A 14,197-nucleotide genomic window follows, 5' to 3' on the forward strand; every position below is an offset into this window, starting at 1 on the left:
GAGCTGCAGACTCCTCCGCCCCTGGGACCGCTCGCTGCAATCCCCCGGGGGACCCTGTTACTGCAAAGTCCTTCTCACTGGGCACACACTCCCAGGGGTTAACCACCCCTTCGTTTTACTGCTCCCCAGTCACTTACTGCAGGAAGCGCCGTCCACGGGGTGCAGTATCTCCCACCGCTGCCACCAGTTGTCACGGAGTGTGGGGGAGTCCGGCCCTGCACCCCTCTTCCTGGGACCCACAGTGACTCTCAGCCAGCCAGTAAAACAGAAGGTTTATTGGACAACAGGAACACAGGTTACAGCAGAGCTTGCAGGCACAGTCAGGACCCCTCCACCGAGTCCTTCTGGGCTTTCAGGGTGCTTGGATCCTAGCTAGGATACCCTGAATTCCACCCACACAGCCCCAAGCCCAAACTCAAACTGCTTCCCTCCTGCCACTCCCTTCCTTTGTCCCCTTCCCGGGCAAAGGTGTTGACCTTTCCCCTCCCTTACCTAGCTCAGGTTACAGGCTCTGGCATCGTCCATCTCCTAAAGTCCTCCCCTGCTCTCCCACTCCCCACACAGGCAGTCCCTACTGCATCACAGTTATAGATTGTTGCAACAATCTAATCAATCTGTGATTTTTGGTATCTAGAAAATGTATGAATTTAAGCTCTCAGGCTCATCTTCTGCAGGTTTCCTTTGTGGATGAGGACTAAGAGGTCAGATATAGAGTGATCACTTTGTGAAAAGTGTTCACCCACAGGTGATATGGTGCTTGTCTTTTATCATATTTCTGTATGAGTTCTGAGAGCATAGTGATTGTCTCATTTCACCTTCATCAGTGGTTTTCAACCTTTTTTCATTTGTGGACCCCTACAAATATTTCGAGTGGAGTTGTGGACTCCTTTGGAAATTTAACCTGTGGTTTGTGGACTCCTCCCATAGACCTCTTAGACTGAAAACTGACTGAACAGAATTCAGCTATACATGTTGCACATGCTCAGCACAACATTTGACACAGTAAGGTGCTAAACAGTGGATTTGTATGGTAATAACAACACGTCCAGGTTTTGATCTGTAGATGGGGATATTTACGTACTTTTGATTAATCAGAAAAGCAAAATGCCTTTTCTTGATCTGAAATTTTATTTTCATAGTCTACCTTTTGTGGACCCCTTAAACAAAGACAGCAGACCACAGGTAAAAAACCACTGACTTAAAAAGTTGTTGTCTGTAATCCACTTAACCTCCTCTCCCGCAGATGTTTTTTCTTATTTTTGTGACTGGAAAGGTGTGTTATCAGACCACTTCTCTTGAATGATCCCTTGAAATATGTATTAACTAGTTATGCTAAACAATCTGCTCCACCTTGTATTTAACCATGATAGTCTGAGTACATTTCCTAGACCTGAAGAAGAGCTCTATGTAAGCTCAAAAGGTTCTCTCTCATCAACAGAAGTTGGTCCAGTAGAAGATATTACCTCACCCACCTTGTCTCTAATGTCCTGGGACCAACACAGCTACAACAACACTGCACAGAAAAAAAGTTAGCCTAATTTAAAAATTAGCATTGTTAGATGTGGTGTCTAGCACATAAAAGAAGACACATTCCTTGCCTCAAAGAACTTAAAGCTGTAGTACCTTGTTATGTAAAGTGCAGAATGTTTTTCAGTCTCAGTAAAATTAATTGGAATTGAAGGTGCCTAGCAATTAGTAGGACCCTAATTAATTAGTTGTGGCTCACATCTTCAGCTTGTGGTAACTTGGAAGCCAATGTGCTAAAAAGGTCTTGCCCTACTGCTCTATGGAAATGGTGTGTTGCTGATGTAAGGGGCTCAGTAAGTGGTTCCAGAAAACCGTTCTAAAACAGACATATTTAATTTTATTTGTTGAACCCCTTTTTTGTGTTTGGAGTTGTTTTTTTCACTTCCTCATTCTATCATGCACAAATTCTAAAACCTAATTTTTTTTTAAACAATAAACAGAAGTACAAGTACTTTTCACATTGTTCAGTGTTCATTGTAAATAAGCTATCTGTTTTACCTGAAAGCATGTTCCATAATCCCTTACGCTCTTGTTTAGCTGGTTTCTAGGTCTTCCTTCACAGAGATTGCCTATCTATAATTTCTGTTTCCAGTCCCAATTGATTAATAACTAGAGGAAGTGTTGTATGGATGAACAAAACAGTAAAATTAAACACTATTTTTTTTTCTTACTAAGCAATTTTTGATAGAAGATTTTTGTAGAACTCTATTGGGAGTGTGAGCAAACAGCCTAGACGTTGACTTTTGGGCATTTATTTGCAGTGGTCAAGGGTGGAGCCAATTGGATCCAGTAGTTGCTTCAGAATTGCTTTCCCAGATCCAGGAAGGAGAATTCTGGGTTGAGGAGGAAGAGTTTTTCAAGGAGTTTGATGAGATTACCATTGGGTTTCCAGTCACTGAAGATGGAGAGCTTCAGAGCCTTTATACAGGTACATTGTTGCAAGGGGACTATTCGTAACAAAACAGATTAGTTTAATGGGGAATCTGATTTGAATTAAAAAAGGTCAAAATCAGACTTGTTTACCACTAGACCTTTGTGGTTTCCAAAACTTTTTCCAAATTTTATTGAGTATGCACTGAGTGCGTACTCTGGGAGAGATTGGAGAACAGAACTGGCCCCGACTTGGTAATTAACTTTTTGCTTTCTCTACATTTCTCCGATTTACTGGAAAAATCCTCTTCCTTATTTGCCTATAATTTTGAGAGTTGCAAGTGAAAATGGTTATGGAAAGCTCAGGGACTCGCGTACTTTGAAGCTGTGTAGATTGCTGCAGAGCTGACCTCCCTGCCATAGAATTATGCTCGGAAATCTCATCATTCATTTAAAAAAATGTTTCTAGTCCTTATGGTTACAGTGCATACTCCATGCACTATTCCATGCAGCCTAGGCATCAGGAGGTTTGGGAATGATAACTGGAGTCCAGCTCACAGGCAGCGAAAGGGTAAAACAGAAGTGTAACCTGTCAAGCTAGGTTGTCTGGAGAACAGTGCAGTAGCTGAAGCATGGGGAGATAAGTTGCTGATGCCATCTACAAACTCTCACTTTCCCTGGCCCGCACAGGGAGGATCTGGTTCTGAATTAGGTCGTCTGAACAGCATCAGAGGAACAGAAGCCTGGGGAATGGAGCCAGGTGTACGTAATCCTGCCTCATTGTAGGAGGCTGGACTTGATGACTCCTCAAGTTCTCTTCTGCCTTTCATTTCTATGCTTCTGTGCCTAGTCCAGGGAAGGACCAGTAGAAGGCATTTTGGCCCCGATTTGGCAAAACGTGAACACGTTTGTAAGTCAATTCCTGTTCACCAAAGTATTAAATCATGTGCTTAAGTGCTTTGTGGAATACAGATTGTTTGCTGAATTCAGGTCACATTAAGTAGTGTAGTAAGTTCTCCTTCTGCTCCTCCACACCCCCAGAGGCGTTGGTGTCGCAGTTACACCTTCATCCCACCTCAAGATGATCTATGGAGTAGCAAATTGGAATTCTGACCTACGCTTGCTGTAAAGTTCTTAACATCAGCTCATGTTTGCAGATGAGACAATCTCTATCTAGGTTATTTTATTGTCCTCGTTTGCTGCAATATCAGATACTGGTATTTCTGCTTTTAAATATTTTGTATTTTACTCTCTTCCTTCCCAGCCTGTAGGCCTTTCCTGTGTCTGTTGCTGCTGGGAGGAAAGAAGGAAATTGCACAGGAGTTTTAAAGCCTTTTTTTTTTCAGGCTGAAGAACTGTTTGCTATGTCTGGCCCCTTGGTGTGGGGGTTAGTCCTTTCCTGTAGAAAATTGTATTAGGGAGCCCTGTAATGATCTCTTCCAACTGGGAGACAAATTTGAGGTTTCAGACTTGTAGAAATAGTTCTGTGTATGATCTTTTAAGGATAAAGTTCCTCAGCTTCCCACTCTGACTGGCTTGGGGATATCTTGGCTGTGAACGTTAGCTCACAGAAAATGGCACTGCCACAACAATGCTTTCAGTCTGGAGACTCCTGAGCCACAAAAATGAATTGTTTCTGATTGCTGATGTGTGTTACCTGTTTTTCTTTATTAGAGAAAGTGCTGAGTCATACTCAGAATCTCTGTGGCTCCTGGGTGAAAGGCCAGTCTGCAGGTGGTTGCCGTAACAACAACAGCTTCCCTGTTAACCCCAAGTTCTGGCTGAGGATATGTGAACAGAGTGAGGTGTGCATTGCTCTTCTGCAGAAACCCAGGAAGTACTGTGCTGATTGGGCTGGAAGAACTCAGAATCTGACTCGCTCAGCAGAGGAAGGTTCATCTTTGACTGAAGGCATTCAAGGGAAGAATTACCAGGCTGTGGGACTGCATATCTGGAAGGTAATTAGGGATAACTTTTCAAACTTCTAGCTGGGCCAAGAAGAAAAGTTTCCAGAAAAACAGGAGCATCTGACATAGTCACTCATTGGCTATAGCAATGCCATGTGTCAATTGTTCACAGAAGTCAGGGATGTGAAAAACCTATTAGATGAGCCTTCCCGTCTCACAGGGTCATTGAAGGATTGTTGCTTATCGTACATCTACCAGAGCTTTGTTCAGTTTATTTTTAAACATTCCAAGCAGTGAAGCTTCCACTACTTCTCTTTGGAGACTGTTCCCCCAGTCAGGACATTGCAGTATTAGAAAGTTTTTTCCTGATGATCTGCCTACTTTTTCCCTTTCTCTTAGTGAACCCCCTTGTACTATCCTAAGAGGTTCCTCTCCCGCCTTGGTGTCTACACCCTTCACATGTTTGTGTACTGTTATGTCCCTCCCTTAATTATCACCTCTTATATATGTTTTCATCTTTTAACATCTCTGTTAATCTCTTCTCATAAGTCAGTCCTTTAACCACACTACTTGTTTTGTTGCTTTTCTCTTGGTTCTTTCTAGTTTCTTAAACTCTGTCTAATAATATGGGTACCCAGAATGCAACACAATCTGCATAAGAAGAAAACTAATTTCAGAAATGCCTCGTACAACTGAAAATAATTCTACTCATTTGTATATGCAATTTTGTGCAACTCTGTTTTGCATACTCAGGCTATCACGGAGGTGTTCAAAAACTTCAGAAATGGGTTTTTATGCTTGCCAGTTGCACAGTGATCTGCCCCTGGGCTCATTAATATAATTTCACCTCCAACTTTAATTTGCACTATGGAAATGTCTTCTGATTTTTTCTTCTTAATTACTTTTGTAAACAAAAACATAATTAGTAGTGGATGAAGGCTTATTTTACTGGTGCTCAGGCCAAACTCTTTAACTCAAAATATGAGCTATATTTTTCTCCTAATCTCCTTTAATTCCCCACAGATCTCTGTTACACAATTTTTTTAGGTATAACAAAGCGTAAGACTTAAAATGTTTGCCCTTCACTGAAAAAATTTCATTTCAGCTGAAACATGGCAGACAGGTTTTCAGTCTGGGCCTGGTTTGCTCCAGCCTGTTCGTTGTTGTTGTTGTTTGTTGTTGTTTTGAAGAGAGTTAATTAAAACAAATTGTTTTCACATTTTTTTATAACAGTTGCTCACTTTACAAAATGTGCTCTGGTAGTTGTTGAGCCTTAGCCTGCCCTGAGACTGCATGAGTTTCCCAAAAAAGTATTTGATTGAAAAAGTAGCCGTTGTACATGAGCAAGGTTCAGCGGCACTGAACTTTGCATGGAAAATAAGAGCTTCCCATGGTTTATGGTTTGACCGTGCTGGGTCCTAGGTAAATCTAATCTGAATTAAAGCACAACAATGTATCAGAATTTTGTATTTCCTTTGGGCAAAATTCTGCCCTGGGGCATGCTGGATCGGTTCTGCATGGGGCCGGTTTGTAACTGACACCCCCAAGAGCAATTCTAGCTGAGAGAGAATTCTTCCTGGGAACTCCCAGGATAAACACGCCAGAGCAATGGTCTGTGACCTTTTGAGATGGTGTAATGTGCTATATGTGTGGGCAGCTCCATTGGCTGATGCATGAGTGAGATGGTGGACCATTTCCCTGTACTTACCTCACCCGTTCTTGCCCCCTTTCTGGCATTAACTTCCACAGGGAAGCTGTGTGAGAAAAGGGACTACAGTCCCCAGTGAAATTCTCTCCAGCACTGCTCAAGGGCACAAAAAGGGGGAAGCAGCTGTCTTTTTTCCACCCCAAATTGCTCACCCTCATGAGTGCTATTCTGAATCTGACCCTTTGAGACAGGTTTGGAAATAATATCTGCACCTTCGCATGGTCTGCCAGATGGCAAAACACACACTTGTGGTGCTGTGGATTTGGGGTTTGTTGGCTGAATATTTGACTCCATTTAACTTTGCTATAATCTTATCAATTTTTCTACAATGCTATGCAACATTATGTGTCTATTTTAGGTGGAGAAGAGGCGGTTTAACCTACCAAAGACCCTCTCTGCTCCTCCGGTTGTTGGTACCATTTGTCATTCTTATGACAGAGAAGTACATTTGCGCTGTGACCTTGCCCCTGGTTATTACCTTATTGTCCCTAGCATCTTTCTGAAGGATGCAGAGAGCGACTTCGTGCTTCGTGTATTCTCAACGGGGAGAATCTGCCTCAGGTATGTTCACAAAGGAAGAGAAATAGCAAATCCCACAAAAACTCTGTTGACAGTTTATGTAAAGCATTATGCCCTTTACAGGGCTTGCTGTGACCTGAACTATGGTTAGGAGAGGTACATGTAAAGAAGGTGCTAAATCTTTTGAGTTCAGGTTTTTAGTGTGGCTCTGTATTGTGCACCTCTCCTGGCTCTTTGAATGGGGTCTCAGAGATGTTTGAAATCCTTAGTACAGCGGTGGGGAGCCGCTGGGCCACTGCTTCATTTTGTCCGGCCTGCAGCAAGTCTCTGCACCATGGACCGAAAACCTCGAGCCTCGGCGTCCTCCTCCTCCCCAACTGGGCTGGAGCTGCACGCGCCAGATTGCCGGCATGTCCTTGCGGCCCCTAGGTGGAGGGGCGATCAGAGAAGCTCTGTGTGCTGTCCCCACCCCCAGTGCCAGCTCCGCAGCTCCCATTTGCCAGGAACCGTGGCCAATGGGAGCTGCGGGATCAGTGCTTGTGAGCGCTGGCCGTGCACACTGCGCTGAGCCGCCTGGCCTCTCCACCTGGGGGCTGGACATGCCGGCCGCTTCTGGGAGCAGTGCGGAGCCAGGGTAGGCAAGGAGCCTGCCTTAGCCCCTCTGCGCCGCCGACCAAGGGCTGCCTGTGGTAAGTGCCGCCCAGCTGGAGCCCACATCCTGAATCCCCTCCTACATCCCAACTCCCTCCTGGAGCCCGTACCCTAAACCCCTGCCACAGCCCTGAGCCCACTCCCTCACTTCAAATCCCTTGGCAACAGCCTGGCACCCCCTCCTGCAACCCAAACCCTTCATCCCCAGCCCCACCCCAGAGCCCGCACCCCTAGCCAGATCCCTTACCCCCTTCTGCACTCCCCCTCCCCCCCACTCCAGCCTGGAATCCCCTCCTGCACCTGGAACCCCTCATTTCTGGCCCTGTCCCAGAGCCTCCGTGCCCCTTTGCGCCCAACCTCCCCCCCAGCCTTGTGAAGCTGGAGCTGTGAGCACTTGCTCAAGCTCTGATCCCACCCCAGGGCTGTGTCTGGCCCCTGACTGATTTTTAATGTGGGTCAATGGCCTCTGATAGAAATAAGATTCCCCACCCCTACTGTAGTACTTCAAGGGACCTGGGGCTGGCCATCTAAATCCCTTTTTGACCCAAAAGAGGCCCAGTGTCGGGAAGAAGTGCACACTTTTCAGAGGTGAACTGCTGTAGTTCTTTGCAGTGTGCACATTGTGGAGAACATATTTCATCCAGGGTCTGGTGTGTTTTATACAAGAATCTTACTGCTGCACAATTACTGCAGGCATCAGTGCATCTTGGATGTTGCACAGTTCTGTGATGTGTTCACTTGATCCAGGGTAGATGTCTTCTGGAGCTCTGTGGGCGGGTGGGGAAGGACTCTGAGAGCTACATTGTTTTCATATTTCCTTCTTTCTTTTTCCCTCTTGCCCTATTTAGTGGGGGAACCCTGGGGAAATTAATTGCAAAAATGTAAGTTCAGGGAACATTTAAGCTTAAGAAACTAAATGTATCAACGTTAGGAAATTCAGAAGATAAATTTAATCAATAAAGTAATGCAGTATGTTATATTTTCTCTTGCTATTTCTTAAATACGTATTTTAATGTGCTTATACTTTGAATTTATATTGAGCAATGTGGCCAGATTAAAGGTCCTGTAGAGATCTTAATTTTTACTTTATGGTATTTATTTTATCTGTTCCACAAATGTTCAGGTTTTGCTTTTAATTATATTTATATGTGGCAATGATTGGCATTGAATTGACAGTTAATGGGAATGCTTGACTGGCAAGAGTTTGCATTTCTTGACACACATTTCATTACTAGTATTTGTCCATATTTTGACAGCTGAGCATTAAGGATGGTGAATTGCAGTCATGGAAATCTTTCATCTTTTGTACAATACTTTTCCTTTCTGTCTTACATTTAACAGTGAGATAAAACCACCACCCACTGATGCTGCCCTCTGTGAAGAGCTCCCACCAGGTGAATGGGAGACTGTGCAGCTACAGGGATGCTGGAAAAACGGCCAAAGTGCTGGAGGTAGCAGGAACTTCCACTCCTTCCATACCAATCCCTGCTTTCCCCTCTCCGTCCCTGCAGGAACAGAAGAGCGTAGCATGAAAGTCACCCTCCGCCAGCACTGTCAAGATAGCAAGTGTCGTCCAATAGGGTTTCATATCTTCCAGGTATGATTTACCCCAGTCAATCTGATTGTTTTATTTACAAGAATCAACTAAATCCATCACTTTTATGCAGGTGTCTTTTACCTTGGAGAATGGAAATGCAGCCTATAAATGATTACATTTGGGCCAATACAAATAGACATTTGAGCTGTATTAGTTCACAGGTACAGTAGAGTGTAGGGTATTACAATGCATGACTGAATAGCTTAGCAACCAGATTTCTGGTTCCACTGAACCCTTGTCATATTCTGTTTTAGAAGTCACGCAGCAGCCAGTACTTATAGATTTTCTGAACATTTGAAGGGTTTTATTTAACACTAAGACTATGGCTAGTTAACTCTGTATTAAATTATACACTTCTTTAAAATGGGTGGATTTTTTTTCACTTTTGCACAGGTGCAAATGGTTTGCAATGTTTGGTGACTAAGACCCAATCTTGGTAATCAGGCATGAATCTCTCTTGTCCCTCTCCCCCAATAAATATTTTTTTTTCCTCTCAACTGATAAGTGATCCTGAGTAAACAGCGATCATTATATGAAATAGGGTGTGTATTTGGAGGGGTAGATTATTTATGGAACACACTGGTTTGTTTTAAAGGTGTGAGATCTGAAATTATTTTAATGTCCTCAGGTGCCTAACAGCAGTTGGAAACCACACACTTGTTCTTTTCTGCACTTGGAGCCACTGGTTAGCTGTGTACCTCATTGCTACTCACAGGAAGTGAGCCAACTGTGCAGACTCTCTGCAGGGAATTATGTAATTGTACCTTCAACGTACTTGCCTAATACTGAAGGCAATTTCACAGTGGTCATAACAACCAAAATAGACAGGTAAAAGTATATAGGTGTGTGTTTGGGTTTACACTGTTTCTGAATTTCACATGTAACAGAGCATAGGACAACACTACACAATCATTTATAATAATGTTTTCATATTTATTATAACGCCTTTTACCGCTACCACAGGGTGACTGGGATGACTGGCCCTTTAAGGGAAGTAGGGCTGGCTCCATCTGTGCCATAATTACCAGCCCGCTATCTGAAGGGGTGATACTAATGGGATCAGATGTTAACCTGATGAACACCTGGGCCTCAGAAAAAGGAACTACAGGAAGTAGGTTAGGCCTGTGGGAGGCTCTGATCTAAGGTCTGCAGGAAGTAGGGAGGTTAGATCTTGAGAGAGACAGGTAGAGTTTCCTGGAAGATGAGACAATAGGAAACGACTAATGCTTTGCACTGAAGTAATTTTCTTTTCTTTTCAAATAGGAAATGCATTCAGAGCCAGGAGACCCTTGGACAAATATTGCAAGAAGTAGGTGGCATTTGAATTTCAGTGGCACTGAGATTGAGGTACACTGGAAGTCAGAGAGGCAAACAGATACATATTAGCTAATCATTTGCACCAGGGACTGGTAGACAGGAATTTGAAAGTTCTAATTCCATTCCGTTGCTAATTGTTTGTTCTTGGGCACATCAGTAAAGCTCTCTTTTTGTTTTCCCAGTCTGCAAAGTAGCAATTATACTATAGCTCTTTGTCTTCTCTCATGCTGCCTCATACACATGGAATCCCCTTTCTGAAATGATCTATAAAGCCATACTGACTCCTTCAAATCCGTCCTCAGTACCCACCTCTGTTGTAAAGCCCGTGAGAAGCTGGTGAACTAATAGCTGTGGTGGGCTTTTGGCAATAATTGACACTTATATTTACATTTTAAAAGTTATTAATATTAATAAAGTGTGTGTGTATGTGTCCATATACTTATATTTAACTGTATTCTTCTCCCTTTGTGTCACCATCATCACTCATCATTTTATTTATATATTCAATCCTTTTCCTCACTCAATGGGCTCTGACTTGTGTTGGGGACTTTAGGCACTACTACAATATTTAGAAATTAATACTAATAATACAGGAAAAAAAGAGGAGGGAAAACCTGGAGATGATTGCCCTGCACGTCTTAGTAGGTCTACATTTTTTTTTTGCTTGCACACACAATATGCTATAATGATAATTCACATTGGGCTGTGAGCTGTTTTGGTCAAGTAAATGCAACGTTTAACATTTCACTGATTTTTTTCTCCCCAGTACACATGCACACACTGTTGTTGCAGGATTGGGCATGAGTCCTGAGTTTCTGGCACTTAAGATATTTTTATTTTAGGGGGGAAAAGATCCAAAAATATTATTTTTTGCAACCGTGTTAAAATAAAATCTTACTTGCATTTTAAATCAGAGAGTGTTCTTGATAACACTGCTTGCTTATTAGGCAAGTCAAATACCAACGCGATAAAACATCCAAGAGGGAAAAAGGTCAATTACACACAGAACAAACAAGCAAACAAAAAAACACCCACACCAGCTATCAGTTGGCTTACTAATTTTCTTGCTCTAGGTTGTGGTGACCAGTGATTATACTTTGTCCTCAAAACCACACAAAAAACTAGACTTTTATTTCCCAGAAATTGGAGATGGAAATATATATATACATTTCTAATGGTGGCCATTGCTTTAGAATCTAGGAGCTATAACACGTAATTAATAATAGCATTATTTCCATTTCTTGTTCATTATTCATTTCTTTCTTAGATGTGGTTCTTGCCTGTCTCTAGGGCAAACGTTGACAGGCTGTTGTTACTGAGGGATGGGCCTATCTAGAGAGATGATTATTCTTACATTATTCCCTAAGGGTAGTAAGACTTGGGCCTACCCTGCTGTCCGGTGGTAGGGTAAAGTGACAGTGGCACTCCCCTGAGAATACCCTGCTTCAAACCCCCTGAGAATTTCAGTTTGAAGATGACAGCCACAATCTCCTCATTGATTGCAGCTAAGATACTGAAAGAGATGATCTCTGAGTTTAAGAAGTCCTAGCTGGGTGAAGGTTATAAAGACTAGAACCTAGAAGCAGTTCAGGTTTTTGAAGCGGAACCAGTGGAGAGTATGGACCACTTTCGTGATGTGGTTTTGTTAGTCTGCCTTACCTAAAAGCGGGCTGCTGTGTATTTAAACAACTATGTGCCCTTCCTGGTCTGTGCCAGGTGGAATACACTGCAGTAGTTTAGCCTGAACGAGATGGAAACATGGCTTACTGTGCTGGGTCTACATCTGAAAGAAAAGGTGCAGTCTCCCTGTTAATCAAATATTAAAGCACTTTTGGTTATAGCTGCTGTTTGGTTGAGTAGGAATGGTGACGAGTCCTCTCAGGACTCTGAGACTACGCAGTCCCTTCCCCTGTCCTGCCAGCCCCACCACTTGCTTTTCATTCAGGTAGTTGTGTGTCTCAGGCACTGGGACAAGTGGACAATGGCACAGAGAGAGAGAGAGAGATTAACATACCTCTCATAGAGCTGGAAGGGACCTTGAAGGTCATCGAGTCCAGTCCCCTGCCTTCACTAGCAGGACCAAGTACTGATTTTGCCCCAGATCCCTAAATGGCCCCCTGAAGGATTGAAGTGATGTAGAGCTGGTGCCAGTGGTATGCTGTATTATATATTCCTAGAGTTCTGTTCAGTCTAGTTCCAAAGTACTGAAGTTATGGGATTTGCAACACTTCCTTGAGACTATTTAAGTGTATCAATTAACAGGAAGAGAATGTGTAATGATACATGGCCTTAATTCCTGAATTTTCCTTTTCTCTGTCTAGCTAAGGCATATTTGCCAATCTTTTCCCCCCTGAGACTCTTAATATGTTACAAACTACCGGTTTTAACCTATGAAATAGCTTCAATTCAGCCTCTTTTTGCAGGTCTCCTTTACAGCTGTAATGAAAAGGTAATTTGGAATTCTTGCATCAACATCATAACAGTAGAGACTAGAAAAGCCTGACCTCTGGCTATTTTCAGTTTGAAATGAAGTAACCAGAAAATACCCTGATCCCAGTGGTTTTCCATTCAGACTGACTTCTAGCCTGGTGACGACCTCTCTGAAGAGATACCACCTTGACCACATGCATCCTGATGAGCATTCGTCCCCTCCATATGTTTTACTACCAGCGACATACAACTGGACTTAATGCTATACCTCAGTTCTTCAAAAATACGGACAAAGGATATGTGCACATATTTTAACTCAAGCTGCAGTTTTAAAATTAAAGCAGAAAAAAAAATGTGACCTATGCGTACATAATGAAAGAACATTTGGTGAAGAACATCCAGGTTTACAAAACAACCTCAGGAGACCAGGGGAGGATAGGAACTGTGTAGGGGAAAGAAACTGGAGTCCCTTTTTCAGGAAGGAAAGACTAGGATCCAACCAAGTACACTGGAACAGGGATAGACCAGATCTGTATCTATCACTGTCAGTCTTATTAGTGAGCACTTTATCATGGGCCCTGCTACTATGAATATTTGTCAGGAAACTAAGTTTGGAAGGGATGAATTTAGGTGAGTTTGTCTTACACCAAGTGAACACCTGGAAGGGAAGGAAGAAATGACTTTTGCAAAGCTGTTGGTTTGGAATGCCATATAAGATGGTATTTTTGTTACTAGTAACCCGAATGTTGTTTTCTTAATTCCTGTTAAAATATTTCTTACTCAAGTGTGATTTTTTTAGATATTGTATTTTCTTTAATAAATGTACAGTGATGATAAAGAGTTTAAAAGGTCTTCTGTTAATATTAAGGTAAGGTAATAATTGGAGATATACCAATCTCCTAGAACTGGAAGGGACCTTGAAAGGTCGAGTCCAGCCCCTTGCCTTCACTAGCAGGACCAATTTTTGCCCCAGATCCCTAAGTGGCTCCCCTCAAGGATTGAGCTCACAACCCTGGGTTTAGCAGGCCAATGCTCAAACCACTGAGCTATCCCTCCCCTCTGTTCAATCTCTTTGTGTTTCTTTAAGCTTTATTTGTTGTGTTGTGGCAAGCTTTGCAATCTTTTGGAATACCCAGGTTTCCGCTAAGTGGGAGCTGAAAAGCAGAGCTAGAGGGCCCGATTTTTCTCTAATGTTGACTTTACAGCAGATTGATATGTACAATGATACTTTCAGTTTCAAAATTCACTCCCGAATCTTTTACACATTTTCCTATTGAACGTCAGAAACTGAAAAAACTAGGCTGCATGCAGCTGAGTTGGAAACAGAACCTTTTCAGAAGTGGAATCAATAGAGGACTATATATTTTTGTTGAGATTAGTGGGATTGTGACGCAATAAAAGATAGTACCAAGTGCACCAAACCCTTAATTTTCATAGAATGATGCTATATCTAGGGGTGGCCCTAAGAAATGATGGTAATTTGATCTAATTTCTTCAGTTCTCAACAGTCCAGTGCCGTTACTTAAAGTAACCAGTAGTAGACTGTTGTTCCACTAACTTCTCAAAAGAAGATGGAGTTGTAAGAGGAAATGAGGGATTCTTAAGCAAAAATTGTTGGTTCCTAAAGATGCCATGATTGATATAATAAAACAGATGTATAAGCAACTTGTA

General features: G+C 42.6%; 1 protein-coding gene across 5 annotated transcripts in view; it reads left to right on the plus strand.

Annotated features, from left to right (window-relative positions):
- Nucleotides 1-13,364, plus strand: part of CAPN10 (calpain 10) — a 40,501-nt gene extending 27,137 nt beyond the window's left edge. For 4 of the 5 annotated variants that reach the window (XM_050963806.1, XM_050963810.1, XM_050963805.1 and 1 more), the window contains 7 exons: nucleotides 2,289-2,455; nucleotides 4,072-4,355; nucleotides 6,371-6,573; nucleotides 8,524-8,779; nucleotides 9,408-9,607; nucleotides 10,043-10,088; nucleotides 12,520-13,364. In XM_050963806.1, the coding sequence (XP_050819763.1) occupies nucleotides 2,289-2,455; nucleotides 4,072-4,355; nucleotides 6,371-6,573; nucleotides 8,524-8,779; nucleotides 9,408-9,607; nucleotides 10,043-10,088; nucleotides 12,520-12,549 (1,186 nt within the window). In that variant the 3' untranslated portion in view covers nucleotides 12,550-13,364. The remainder of the gene's footprint in view (nucleotides 1-2,288; nucleotides 2,456-4,071; nucleotides 4,356-6,370; nucleotides 6,574-8,523; nucleotides 8,780-9,407; nucleotides 9,608-10,042; nucleotides 10,089-12,519) is intronic. The other variant, XM_050963808.1, reaches the window with a different exon arrangement.
- Nucleotides 13,365-14,197: the final 833 nt, after the last annotated feature.

Source organism: Gopherus flavomarginatus, chromosome 8 (genome assembly GCF_025201925.1).
Source record: "Gopherus flavomarginatus isolate rGopFla2 chromosome 8, rGopFla2.mat.asm, whole genome shotgun sequence".
In the NCBI taxonomy this organism is placed as follows: domain Eukaryota; kingdom Metazoa; phylum Chordata; order Testudines; family Testudinidae; genus Gopherus; species Gopherus flavomarginatus.